We start from the raw sequence: 15226 nt of genomic DNA, 5'->3' as shown, positions 1-15226 counted from the left end.
CAGGCAACGGTCTTTCCAGGAGTCTTCCAGGACAGCTTACATGAGAGATACCGGCTCGAGGAAGACCTTCCCCTTCATCGGATTCAGAATCCACCTGAGCGTCCTGAGCATGTAAAGACAGAAAATTTACAGGAGTGTAGTCACTAGAAAGAGGAACAGACTGAAATGGAAGGCCCATCCAACAGCATAGATCTAACTGAGCATAATGTAGAAATAATTTCTGCATAGAGCGAATAAAATTCTTAATAAAAGGCGACTGAATCAGGGCCTGCAACAGACAAGATACACTTCTCACAGATATTTTTAGTGTATGAATTTGAGAGTTTGGAGCCACAGCTTCCACATTCCCTCCTAGGCTTGCAAAACTGCTCTGCAAATGCGTAGCAAAAAGAGGAGAAAATCAGAGGAAAAGCATGAGCATCAAACAAATGACAGATTTAGGCCCTCCCCCCCCCCCAAATACCTCAGCTGCAGGAGGCTTGGAACCATCAGAGGAAGTGCCTTGGTTGGGCTTGGGGGTGTTTGATTTTTGTCTCTGTGTCTCCCTCCTCCATAATGGGATGCACAGAGCCTTGTGCTAGCTGCAGTAACAGTATTCAGGCCTTTGGACCGATTCTTTGGTCCTTCCTCTTTCTACCACAGTGCCTCCTCATTTTAAAGATGGTGCCCTGGTGTGTCCCCATGACCGCCAGAAGTGTGTCATCTTGAGGCGCCAGAAGTGGCAGCATCTTAGAATAACCTTCCGGCTGCTTCAATAAGCATCAGAAGCGACACCAACACCATTTTGGAGGAGTCCAAGAAACCAAGTGAACTGCCATCTCCCAGGAAGACCGCAAACTACCTGGGCGAGAAGTATCCGCTAAATGGAGCGGTGGGAGACATCTGCTCTGAACCCAGGCCCAGCCATTTATTAGTGAGCCACTCCACAGAGCGGGCGCGATACTCCAGGAACACAACCATTGGGGCAGTAGGAGCTTCTGGAATCGATCCACCACCACCTGGAGAGCGAGGGCCAGGAAAAAATATATCAAAAGGGAAGTCTCTTTCAGGTTACAGCAAAGTCTCAAGGCTGTACCCAAATGTAAGCCAGAAGAACAGAGAAAGCAATAGCAGGTAACCACAATGAGTAAAAAACAACAAACATAGTGGTGTGTTCACCTGGAAGGTCAGAAATACAACAACAACTGAGGATGGGGGGAAGGGGGGGCTTTTTAAACTGCTTCTGTATGAGGGCTCCAACCTCCCATAGAGGGTGGAGCCAGTATCTCTCATGTAAGCTGTCCTTGCAGACACTGTGGGAAGAGAGTTGGCCTTAATCAGCTCCAGTTGTCCAAGAGACAAACGGTTATTTCATTTTGAATTTGTCGCAAACCAATGCACCAAAATGATAGTGTCTCAAATAAGAACTAGCTGAATTTGGCGCGAGACTCACAGACAGGAAGAAAAGTGGCACAAATGGTTAAACTTTGTTGCAATGCATTAACAATGGCTATTAATGCTGGAAAAGTGGCGTACGACCTTTCTTGGATTCCCCCGATAATGTTTAGGGTTTTAACAGGGGCGGACTGGCAACTCATGGGGCCCCCAGGCAATAGGGGATCATGGGGCCTCTGTGTCTTTGCCCACACTCAAACCACACCCAAAACAGCCTATGAGAGATATCATGGGCATCTCATGGAGCCCCCCACTGACTCCGGGCCCTCGGGCAGTGCCCGAATGCCGCAATGGTCAGTCCACCCCTGGGTTTTAAGCAATGTTCAGGCCTAAAATTATTTATACATTCGTGCAAAAAACTCAAATAACACTGGTAATGAAAAGGTTAAAGTGGTTGTTAACCTTTGAAATTAAAAATGAAATGTGGATCCTGGCTGCTCTCCCTTTCCACGGCTATCTGCACCTGTCACTTCTTGGAGTTTTCCTCACACCAGAAAACCCATAGTGATGACCGCGCCCCTCCCCCCCCCTTCACCCACACCGCGATGCACCCCCCCCCCCCCCCACACACACACACACACACACACACACAGCAGGTGACTGTCTCAGATGTTCATGTTTCCCAATGAGATGGTGCAAAGGTGTGTGGGTCCATTCCCCCCACTCAGTATTTCTCAGTTTTCAAAAGGCGAGCAGGGATCTGAGGTCACACATTGCACAAAGTTGATTGTAATGCGATACTATCTAATCTGTTTACTTTGGAGGCTGTAGGGGAAAGATAGCTACAGATAAACAAGTACAGCTTATGTGGGCTTATGTAAAGGTTATTGATCACTTTAAGGGCTCGTTCACACCAAAGGTGCATGAAAACTGATGGAAACTGACGTGCAGGTTTAACCTGCAGAGACATCAGTTTACATCAGTTTTCATGCACGCTTCAATGAGTTTTATACACATTGCAGATTCCGGTGCAGAAAAAATCTGCACGATACTAGTGTTGTGGTGTGAACAGGGCACATAGAGAACAATTAATTTTGTTGTGAACTTACAGAAAAACTGATGTCTCTGCACAGTGGTGTGAACAAGCCCTAAGGGAATGGGAGCACCTCCACGCAATTATGCTCCCCAATTTAAGTGTTGTATAGGAGTATGTCCTTAGGTTGCTATTCCCATAGAACAACGCCTTACAAACACAATACAGAGTACAATTACCAAGTATTTAAGTGTGCAGACCTTAGTTTTCATTAAAATGCAAGCAATAGATTTTAATTGGGCCTTTGTTAGCTGGTTGGGCCAATGTTCGGAAATGTCATACTGTACAAGCCTCAAATAAGTGTATGACTGTGGAACAGTTTCTCTCCCAGCAACCAGTTAGCCTCTCCTTTCCTGTAGCATGTGCCTTGTACATATAAGCAAGACACTGATTGGTTGCTAGAAGCAAAAAGACATACAGTATAGGTTAGTGGGAAGAAACTTTATCCACAAGGACATGTGTTCCATTTTGGTTTTAGTGAAGGGACTAATGATTGAATACCTGAGCTTACACTCCATGCAGAGCCCTCCAATGCAGCTCTTCTCTCAGATGCAGTTTTCATATTGATCATCTCTATATATTCTTCCTCGTATGTGTCTGTGATCATATCCTCATCTTCCATGTGCTCACTCATATCTTCGTCTTCATCCTCAGGTGAAGATCTGTCCCAATGATTGGAAACTTTGATCTTTGACTCCTGCTTTATTTTCCACTGCAGGCTTTCTACAGTGTATATAGGCTGGCTGCTGTAGTCTACAGAAACATCTGTGTCTTCATTCTGGGTGTATATGGAACAGAGGCATAGAAGCTTCTCTTGGGTGGTTGAAGGCAAGCGAGGCTTCATATACATAAAGATTCTGGTAGAGGGGGATACAAAGCAAAGTGCGTAAATTCCAAACATGTTTCTCATGTGTCTCCAATGCAAGACCTTTTACCCAACTCTCATTTTCTGAAGCACCCCTTCTCATCTCTTTAATGCAGCCAAAGAAACAGGGCCTTTGTCATCACCTGCATCATAGAAACCAGTTACACCTGCACAGCAATCAGGCTGGTAAACAAAACTACCTTTTAATAAAAAATGGCACCACTACTGTATTCTCCAGAGCTGGTTCAACAGGCAGATTCTGGTTTAGGGAGGATGCTATACAATAGTTTTTTTTCCTCACAACAAGCAATCCAACTACATTTAGTTACATTGTGGATTTTATATGAAAACCAGAAGTAGAATAATATACAGCAGGGGTCTCCAAACTTTCTAAAAAAGGGCCAGGTTTTTGTCCTTCAGACTTTAGAGGGGCTGGACTGTGGCCAGTGGGAGTAATCATCACATTTGTTATTAGATGGAGGAACAGTGCATCATTGTTTGTATCATTTGGAGAAATGGTGCCCCATAGGTAATGTCAACTGGAGAAATGGTGCCCAATTGTTGGTGTCAGTTGACAGAATAGTGTCTTGTATCAGTGGAAGAAATAGTGCCCCAAGGGCCAGATAAAGGCAAGCAAAGGGCCACATTCGGCCCCTGGGAGTTTGGAGACCACTGATATAAAGCAATAGACTGTACTAGTTGACATTTCACTAAACTCACATTCACTACCACTGTACATAACCAGCTCACTTACAGCCTTAGCAGCTGTGGGGTTGTCTGGCACGGATACTCCAGGCACTTCTGCATCAGATGTTTCCACTGTAAATACACTCTATGATTAAACAGCTTCCATTTGCTTTTCACAGTTGCCTGGGTGCGGGAAGGGACTGTGGTTTTTCCATCTAAATAAAAGATAAAAAGTTGTCATTAGTAGGAATCCCATGTTCACAAAGGCTTCCCAAAAGGAAAAACAAAATGCTTATGTCCACACATTACATGGAAGGAGACGTGTCAAGATATACTTTTTGAAACGTGCAGCTAAACATTTTAAATCATATATAAAGTTAGGAAAAGAGAAATTCTAACTTTTATGCAAATGCCATATCTTGGCGTACAATACATATCTTAATCGTACAGTACAGGTCCATAGACCCTGGGACATCCCCAAGCAAAGAGTTAGAGGGGTGAGTAAAACACAGGAACAGGTTACTAATTAGGTGTGTTCTGAAAGCAATTGGTTCCACTAGATTTTAGTTAGGGGTATGAGAGTAAAGGGGGTTGAATACAAAATGCACGCCACACTTTTCACATATTTATTTGTAAAATATTTTGAAAGCCATTTATAATTTTCTTTCCACTTCACAATTATGTGCCACTTTGTTTTGGTCTAGCACATAAAATCCCAATAAAATAAATTTACATTTTTGGTTGTAACATGACAAAACGTGGAAACTTTCAAGGGGTATGAATACTTTTTCAAGGCATTGTATAAGGGTTGACTAACACCCTCAGAAGGCATTTGTAAGCAGCATAACTGAAATCACCATTGTACAGGAACAGGCATATCCTGGCAGATATGAAAAGATAAGCAGGTCGTTAGGTGGAAATAAACATGTGTATATAAAAAAGGTATCTTACAAGGGGGTTACAGCACAGTGAGCATAACCTATTGCACCATCAAAAAAATACAGCAACTTCAGGCATCCCTGCCCTTTTTAAATTACGGACCAGTGAAAATGGAGATAGATATTGGCGATTAGGTTCAAGAAACTTTCCATATATACAACACAAAGGATACTAAAAAGAGGTGTAACCATCTACTAACCCTTACATAATCATAGCAAGCTCTTGCTTAAAAAAAAAAAAAAAAAAAAAAAAAAAAAAGAAGATCTTTAGTTTGCATATAATGCATGTTCAAGCTGTCAAAGTGATGCCTCTCTAGCCAGTTCCTACTCTATCCTGATTATTGACCTGAACTATGCAGTGAAAATAGAGATATGGGTGTTCAGGTCCTAAATTTTTATTATTATTATAATACAGGATTTATATGGCGCCAACAGTTTACACAGCGCTTTACAACATAAATAAGATGTATTACAATATATGAAAACTAAGAATCCCACTTTGTATAAGCAAAAGTTGCTATAAGTATATAAGGAATAATAAATAGTTATAACTGTTTGGTATCTCATGTTTTCTATATATATGGAAGCCGTTTAGGACCTGAGCACCCATATCTCCATTTCCACTGCATAAAGAAGGTCAGTAATTTAAAATGGCAGAAAGGCTTGAAGCTGCTGTATTATTTTTTTAATGGAGAAATATGTTATTCTCACTTTCCTGTAAACCCCTTGTATTATACTTTAAATATTTCAGTGGTTTCTTTGGGGACACACCTGGTTGTGTACATAGATACGTTTTTACCTGCTGGTGCTGTCCACCCGCCTAAACTTCTATTTACAATATATATGGCAATATAATATATATGTATGGTGGGCCATATGAACATAACGACGGACCGCCCCAGAACTAATCACAAGGCTGTAGAATGAGGTCCTTCGTAAAAGAGGTTTTACTAGATTGAAAGAAGAGTAGGCCTCCGAGATAACCTGTTCAACTGGTGCTTATGGGAGGAATACAGAATGTCACTAGGAAGAACCTGAAAGACAGAATCCCTGCAGGCAGTCTTTTTGGACATCATTTTTGATAAATACCCCTGACAAAAAAGCTTTTGCCTAAATGACAGAAAGGATGTAACCTCTTTGTAAGAAGGATATATTTTTATAGTGCTACACACTCTGCAAGGGGAATGGGAGGAGTTCCCTTTATGTGGGTGCCAGAGACATCAGGAATGCCTGAGGCTTGAGTACTGCCTGGAAGGCAGGTTAAAGGAAATATCCACCTCAGGTATTAATTGATAAGTTCTGTGGTTGTGCTCTGTTGGTGCAGAGACTCTTAGAGTGAGGGTTCAGGTAAGCACAAGATGGTAAAAGTAGATTGGCTTAGAAATAAAGCCAGTGAGCCAGATTAGAAGTGTACACACAGAGAAAAAAAGGACAAGGGCAAACCAAGTCCTAAACAAAGGTGTAAAGAACAGATCTGGGGCAAAGCAGTTAGCAGTGCTGCCAGAAGAAAACGGTGTTACAGAATGCATTGTGAGGATAGGAGGTTCTGCTTGTGGAAGCAGAAAGCCGACAGGTACTGTATATTGAGGGTATGCCTGAAAATAGTTTAAAACTTGTATAAGGCGAAGAAAAAAAAAAAAAATTTAAGTACCTTGTTAAAACACCCATTGTAGGGGAAATCAAGTGAACATAAACTTCTTTAGTCCAAAGGTGTAAAGGGCAGATGGCCTTGTGAAAAGAGAAATACATCTTTTTGAAGGAGTCCCTCTAATAAGACTGAAAAGCATAATGTGATAGGTTGACAACTTGAGTGGGGAAGGAAGAATCTTCCACAATCTATTGTAGATCTTTAACCTCAGCTAATGATCAAGAACAAACCTGGGTTGAGGCCAGAAACCGATTTCCGGTCTTCAACATCAATACTTATGAATCCATATGTTTAAGTGAAAATAGGTCCATTGTCCATTTTTGTTTACCTTAATTTGACATAGAATGAACTGTGTAAGGATAAGAGGTGCATATCCTCTACCTTCAGCAATGAAGGATAATGTTGTCTAAGTCATTCAGCAAATTGTGCCAGAGATCAAGGGATTGTTGGACTACTTATCAGAACAAGAACTACAAAATCAAGCAAGTAAGACTGCCCGACTCCAGGTAGCCACCAGGAGAAAGGAGGGGATTACTTACTGCTGAAAGGCCTAATGGCAAGGAAAGGTGTAACTACCTTGAAAACACTTATTAGAGGTGTTAAAAAATTCAAAGCAGAAGTAAAAAAGAAAAAAAAACAAAAAAACTGGTCCCCCCCCCCAAAGGGTAAAGTCATAATGTACTCGTATGCATTGCATAGTAGCACATTATGACAAACTTACCTGTGAGACGAATCCCTCCAGCCACTCCCTGTCACCGCTGACAGGGAATCTATGTTCACCCAGTCTTCCTTTGGGGTTCACTGGCTGCGGCTGCTTGAATGGCTGAGCCGCGATGATGTCACTCCCACGCATGCACACGGGAGTAATTGTTTATGGCACAGGGCTCTGAAGGAATGGCATGGGTATGCTGTTCCTTCAGAGTACATGCACTGGTGACATCAGCAGCGGCTACACAGGGAAATATCTCCTAAACGATGCACACTGAGGAGATTAATATGGTACATACAGGTAAATCCTATTACAGGCTTATCTGTAGGTACAAATCAAAAAAGGGAGTTAACTCCCACTAACCTTACACCCAATCTAGGACTGGATGTGAAACATGTCTGGATTTCTAGAGGGTGCAGAAGACTGCAGAACTACCCTAGGCATAGGGACTTGAAATATTTGCCCAACAAATTGTGTAGGAATGTTTTTAGTGGTCATAAGATCCACAAACCCAAAAGTGTTAGGTATCCTGAGATTATATAAAAGAATGGTTGTAACTGGTCCATTAGGAACAGAAACTGATACCTAGAATAAAAGTATGGCGTTGTGCGATTCTGATTGTCCTGGCAGATAAGGTGGAGGTGAAAAAAAAAATTAGAAATAAGAGTTGTAAACTACATCACGATTCTTTGTGCCCTTGCTGGAATTCCAGGTGTAGGACACTTGTGTCAGGATGAAAGGGCATTCCAAAGACTTAAGTATTAGACTTTTAGGTTCAGCCCTCCTCTTACACACAAATCTAGATTTACATGATGCAACCTGAGTGGAAACACAAAAAGCTCTACGCTTTGAGGCTGCATTCACATCTGAGCATATTATTTTTCAGCTGTTTCCGTGCATATTTTACCATGATGTTTGCGTGTTTTGATACAGCGTTTTTTGCCGTTTTTGAGCTTTGGCAGTTTTTCTTTGTTAGCAAACAGAAAAATAGAATCTGCTGCATAATTTCTTGCTAAGTTTTTCTGCTTCAGCTTTTATTTCTTTTTTATTATTTATTATTTTGTTTGGGTAAGCGGTTAGAGTTAAGGTTAGGATTAGGGTTTGGGTTAGTATTTTATTATTTATTTTTGTTAGGGTGAGAATATTAATAAATAAATGTAAAATACACAAGTAAATAAAAATAATCATAAATACTATGTAATAATAAATAATTAACCCCTAACCTTAACCCCCTAACCCTTAAATCTAACTATTATTAATAATAAAATAAAAAACACCTAAACCTGGACAAAAAAATACAACAGAATAAAAGGTAAAATACACAAATAAAAATCATGAATACTTGTAATAAATTAATAAACTCATAACTTTAACTCCCTAAAACCTAAAAAAATAAAATGTATTATTATTATCATTATTATATCATTATTAGTAATGTATTTCTTGTTCAGGTGTTTATTAAAAATGTATTTCATATTTTTAAATGTTATGGGTTATTAATTTATCATTTTTTATTTATATGTGTATTTATTTTACATTTAATCATATATTACCATTTGTTTTTTAATTTTTTTTCATTTGAGCAGAAAATCATACTTCTGTTGGTGGGGCTACAAAACCCTGCTTCATTAATGTTAAAGAGGAAGTTGCTATATTCGTCAATGTAAAGGAAATCTGAATGTCCTCTTTTACGGTGTTTATATTTGTTATAAGGCATGTGCTGCAATAAAAATCTGCTAGTGTATAGAAAAGAATTAAAAAGAAAAAAAAAAAAAAATCAGAAACACTGTTTGCTTACCTCCCCCTGCTCTGTGATTGGCAGTCAGAATTTCAGAGATCCAGCAGCTTAGATAGTGGACTTTGGCTTGTGCATTGTTCTCCTTGCACCTACTTAACTCGGAAAACATTTTCTCTAACATCGCCTGAGTAAAATAATGGCAGTGCAAGACCTTCAGCAGCGGCTGCCAGAAACGAAGCAGTGTGCGAGGCAGGTATAGGTTTTCATCTTGGTCTGAAAGTAGCAATATATAATAAAGTGACAATATGTTAAAAAGGAGAAGTCTAAAACATGTAGTTGAACTACAGATAGAACATTTTTTTAAAAAGTGTAAAAAAAAAAAAAGGAACTACTAAATCTGACTTTATGTCAGTATCCTGTCATTCTCGGCAAAACAACTCTCAGCTTGTTCACATGTGCTTGCACAATTCACATAAAAACACAATACATACATTTATGCAGGGTACTATTCAATTCACCAAGAAAATGTAACCCACCTTAAAAGTGCATGTATAGCTACATTTTTGGATAGAGAAACCCAAAACATGTTATTAAATCGTCAAATCAGTAAAACCGATGTTTTCTGCAGTGTTTTCATTTACATTCTGCCTACTAGTGCATGTACAGTATATTGAAAATTAAAGCCACACTTCAGGATAAATCTATGTTTTGCCATATGTCAAGCAATCAAAGAACTAAAAATAATGGTTTCGACTCAAGAAACTGTATCTACCGCTTTAAGATCAGCAGTAAAATAGCTCATAGCATTTTCAAAAACTTTGTCATTCAAAAAAAAAAAAAAAAAATTAAATAAGGCACGCATTGTTCCATCAAAGTTAGCAGTATTTACCATGAAACCAAGTGGAATTTTATTGCATGAAGATATGAGACATCCAGTGGGATTGACAAAGCGGAGAGGGATTAGAACACTTGTCAGATTTCATTGCTGTCTGTGCCCATTAGATAGACTTCACTGGGGAAGATCTGGTAAAACTGGAGCACTCAGAATCTGGTGCAGCTGTGCATGGTAGCCAAACAGCTCCTTACTTCAGCTTGTTCAATTAAAAAATCTGAAAGCAGATTGGTTCTATGCAGAGCTGCACCAGCTTATGCAGTCATTTTAGTAAATCTTCCGCATTCTGTCTATTTCTACTGTGTCTCCTTATCATTGGAATGAAAGGAAGAGAAAATTAGTGATGTAATGTAATGAAAATTCTGGACTGAAAAATCAGGATACACTTGGCCATAAACCAAAATGGACAGTTTTTTTTAAAACATTTTATATATATCCAGTAACGTAAAATAACTTTTACTGAAAGTATTAATTTTCAAAGCACTGTACATATAAGTGTACACACACACACACACACACACACACACACACACACACACTATATTGTCAAAAGTATTGTGGCACCCCTCCACATCAATGGATTCAGGTGTTCCAATCACCTCCATGGCCAAGTGTTTAAAAAAAAAAAAAAAATCAAGCACCTAGACATGCAGACTGCTTCTAAAAACATTTGTGAAAGAATGGGTCACTCTCAGGAGCTCAGTGAATTAAAGCATGGTACCGTGATAGGTTGCCGCCGGTACAATAAGTCCATCCGTGACATTTCATTGCTACTAAATATTCCATAGTCAACAGTTAGTGGTATTATAACAAAGTGGAGAAAACTGGGAACAACAGCAACTCAGCCATGTAAAATGACAGAACGGCTCAGTGCATGCTGAAGAGCACAGTGCAAAGAAGCCTTTACTCTGATACTAAAATCTACTGGAATCAATTGCCTTCAGAAGTCATATAATTAGTAAATAGAGTCCACCTGTGTGCAAATTTAAACTCGGTATAAATACAGCTGTTTTGAAAAGCCCTCAGAGGTGTGTTAGAGAACATTAGTGAACAGACCACATCATGAAGGCCAAGGAACACACCAGACAGGTCAGGGATAAAGTTAAGTTTAAAGCAGGGTTAGGTTATAGAAAAATATCCCAAGCTTTGAACATCTCACGGAGCACTGTTCGGTCCATTATCCAGAAATAGAAAGTATGGCACAACTGCAAACCTACCAAGATATGGTCGTCCACCTAAACTGACAGACTGGGCAAGGAGAGCATTAATCAGAGAAGCAGTCCAGAGGCCCACGGTAACTCTGAAGGAGCTGCAGAAATCCACAGCTCAGGTGGGAGAATCTGTCCACAGGGCAATTATTAGTAATACACTCCACAAATCTGGCCTTTATGAAAAAGTGGCAGGAAGAAAGCCATTGTGGAAGAAAGCCATATGAAGTTCTGTTTGCAAGAAGCCATGTGGGGGACACAGCAAACGTGTAAGAAGATGCTCTGGTCAGATAAGGCCAACATTTAACTTTTTGGACTAAAAGCAAAAAGCTATGTGTGGTAGAAACCTAACTACACATCAACCTGAACACACCATCCCCACTGAAACGTGGTGACAGCATCATGTTGCGGGGATGCTTTTCTTCAGCAGGGACAGGGAAGCTGGTCAGAGAAGATGGGCGGAGCCAAATACAGAGCAATCTTAGAAGAGTCTGCAAAAGACTTGAGACTGGGGCAGAGGTTCACCTTGCAGCAGGACAACGACCCTAAACTTTCAGCCAGAGCTACAATGGACAGGTAAACCATCTAAAGATCGGGGGTTTCCAAACTATGGCCCTCCAGCTGTTGAAGTACTACAAGTCCCAAATTGCCTTTGCCTCTGGGAGTTTTGCCTGTGGCTGTCAGAGTCTTGCAAGGCCTCATGGGACTTGCAGTTCCTCAACACCTCGAGGGCTATAGTTTGGAGACCCTTGGATTAGATCAAAGTATATTGCCGTGTTAGAATGGCAAAGTCAAAGCCCAGTTGAGAATCTGTGGCAAAACTTGAAAATTGCTGTTCACAGACACTCTTCATCCAATCTGACAGAGCTTGAGCTATTTTGCAAAGAAGAATGGGCAAATATTTCACCCTCTAGATGTGGAAAGCTAGTAGAGATATCCTCAAAAGTATTGAATCATGGGGGCTGAATACAAATGTATTCCACACTTTTCAGATATTCATTTGTAAAAAAATTTTTAAAACCATTTATTTTCCTTCCACTTCAAAATTATGTGCCACTTTGTATTTGTCTGTCACATAAAATCATAATAACATTAATTTACATATTTTGTCGTAACATGACAAAATGTGGGAAATTCCAAAGGGTGTGAATACTTTTTCAAGGCACTGTATGTATATGTTGCACAATAGTTTAAAGGATAAGCTTTCAACAAAAAATATTAAATGCATTTTTTTCGCAGGTAAAGCAATGTGCACTTATTTTTTTTGCAACAGTCTGGAAAGCATTGCACCAGCGATCAGCACATTGCTGGTTCCATGCAGGATGCCTGCAGACCTGACAGTATATCTGCTGCCTGTACATTCCGTATGAGCAAGCCGATACACCATAACAGGAAGAATACTTTCTTATTCACAGAATACTGTGAATGAGTGACGCAGCTGGGTGGGCGGAGTCCAGCACAGACTTTTTTTTTTTTTTTTACAGCTTGAGGGAGGAGAAGATCCCCAGCTGACTGTCAAGGCAGGGGAGCCAGGAGGAGCGAGGACTGGTCCTTTCATAACATTACATAACATGTAAAAAAAATGCTGAATGGCATCCTGCAGCTGCTGTTTCCTGCCCAGTGGACAAAAGAATAGGGGGATGAAACACAAGGTTTGAGTCAGGCAGTTGTGGACAGCAAATAGAAGAGCGATACCCTAACTAAACCGTCAGTGTCCCAACTGTTGGAAAACATGCAGCACCTGGACATACAACAGTGGAGGAGGGGTCAGGGATTAATAGGGCATCAGTGAATTGATGTAATTACTCAACTGACACACAAACCCACCCAACCATGAAACTAACATCCCAATGCATGCTGGGATGTGTAGTTTCTTAGCAACAAGGAGAGAGAATAGGAAATGATATGCAGCACTAATATCTGCCTGCCCACTTACAACAGGGAGGAAAAAAAAAAAAATCACAGGAGATTTTCAAGATATCACAGATACCTGTGTGTCTGGATTTTCTCAGGCTTTGGAGGTTTTATGAATACAAAGAGAACACAGTTAGAATCAGGGGACATAAAGGAGTGAGTTTTTGTGTTGTCAAAATATCTTGGAGAGAGGCTTTAAAAGGCATGCTTCTGGTGTCATTGTCACAGTTGCCAGTGTGCTTGTGTCAGCTCTCAACCAATCTTTCAAGCCCTCATGTGACCATCTCCGTAGTTTTCTAGCCCAATGGGAGAGGAACGGAAGCTGTAAAATCGAACAGCTCCAGATAGCCCTGGTTTTAGCTTACTTCATACTGGTGAAATTAGTTAAGGCAGCAGCTGGAATCACAGGTGGTATCTGAGAGCTGCGGCCATCTGATCTGCACAAAGCAATGACAGGCTGACAGGAGCCGCAGCAGTCTGCCAATCTCTGCATGCACCTACAGATCCATCTGTCCTGGACACAATGGCCCTGATTCACTAAGATGTGAGTGTAATAGCAGAGACTGACCATTCAGGCAGACTCCGGTCAATCAATCAGTCGTCTGACCAGCGTCTAGCAAGCTCATTAACGAGCGTCTACTGACTACTTTGCCATTAGTGAATGAGGTATCCTGTCTGGCACATTTTTAGGTGCAATACCGGATATATTCGCTAGATGGCGCACAAGCGCGGGCTTTATTAACATTGGCGTTTTTCTGATAGAAAATTCTAATACAGCTGTACTATTACATTCTGAAAATTCTCTTTTGCTATTTTTTTTTTTTTGCTGTTTCTCCAAAATGATCAGGAAAGTATTGCATTTACTAATGAATGTCATACATTCTATTTTCAAATGTTAAACATTTTCACACTTATATCTCAAATAATTTATATACTTCTAATTTCCCAATATAGTTATATATCTTCATTCTCTTTAATCACATAACTATTCTATGTTAAAGACAAGTGCAGCGCTATAAATGCATGTGATCAATAATGAACGCATGTAAAAACCAAAAAGTGTAAAGAATTGCAATAATGATGTAAACTGGTAAATCGTGCTAAAATAAGTTCATAGAATCATTCCTGAATAATGGAATGTCCTTGGTGTGAGAGTACCAACTCAGAGAGTGCCTATGAATGGCACATGTGTTCTCTCCATGACGGACAGTAGTGCATGAACTCGTGAAAGGTAAACCACCCTTGGGACTGGTCTACACTCACCAGAACAAAAGTATTAATGTGCATGGGTTATACACATCGCACATCTGGGGGTGCAGCGGTATGCTGGCAGCTATGGGTTAGTCATCCAGCTCCATCCATCCATCCATCAGGGTGGGTGCCCAAATGGTCCTGGGGAAGAATTAGCTCAGCCACAGGAGCCAGAAAGGTGCTCAATAGTGTAGTACACTGTCACAGGGGTGGATGACCTTTCACGAGTTCATGCACTACTGTTCGTGGTTATATTTATCTTGTGTAAGACCATTTTACTAGTCTATATCATTTGACCAGCGCTCGCTTTATCATTTTTAAACAATGTAACTATTCTACATTATAACTCAAACTGTGTTTCCCACAGTGGTTTAGTGGTTAGAGCTCAGAACTTACAGCACTTGGGTCATGGGTTCTAATCCCAGTCTTGGCAACATCCCAAAAAAATGGAGATCAATTTTCTGGGTTGTGGCAGGAATATTGATCAATCAATTATGATTTTGCCTAATGACTAGAAAGTGGATGAATGTTACTTGCGTACTGTTCTTCTGCCAATTAGGTCATGTGCAAGTTTCATGCCGTGTATATTTCATTGTAACTTTTTTCTCTTTTAAATCTGTCTCCTTATACAACTTGACCCCCTCCCCCACCCCATCATCACCTGTCCCATATGCAAATCTATGGATCACCGCCCCACTCTTTAACTATTTACTGATCAAGTGAATGTGTCTCATTTTCTATCAGCTACAGCTCAGATCTCACATTATTATACAATTGCTGATTGTATCTCACCACTAGTCTGATTGAATTCACAATTCCTGGTCAGTCCTGTTCCCTGACCTCTAATAACCTTTAGGGCCAGTTCACACTACATGTGTTTCAGTTGCTTTTTCAGCATCACAAACGCAC

The 15226-nt window shown here is 40.3% G+C and overlaps 1 protein-coding gene across 1 annotated transcript in view; it reads right to left on the bottom strand.

Moving 5' to 3' along the window:
* Nucleotides 1–15226, bottom strand: part of LAS1L (LAS1 like ribosome biogenesis factor) — a 133590-nt gene that overhangs the window by 10993 nt on the left and 107371 nt on the right. The window contains exons 9-11 of the mRNA XM_089685177.1: nucleotides 9113–9325; nucleotides 4087–4234; nucleotides 2969–3324 (exon numbers count right to left, since the gene is read on the bottom strand). Coding sequence (XP_089541303.1) covers nucleotides 2969–3324; nucleotides 4087–4234; nucleotides 9113–9325 — 717 coding nt within the window. The remainder of the gene's footprint in view (nucleotides 1–2968; nucleotides 3325–4086; nucleotides 4235–9112; nucleotides 9326–15226) is intronic.

This window comes from Staurois parvus, unplaced genomic scaffold (assembly GCF_062004578.1).
Source record: "Staurois parvus isolate SC_StPar_1 unplaced genomic scaffold, SC_StPar_1.0 ptg000365l, whole genome shotgun sequence".
Taxonomy (NCBI): Eukaryota; Metazoa; Chordata; class Amphibia; order Anura; family Ranidae; genus Staurois; species Staurois parvus.
Note: the sequence above shows the minus strand (reverse complement) of the source record. Positions and strands in the feature narration are given on the sequence as shown.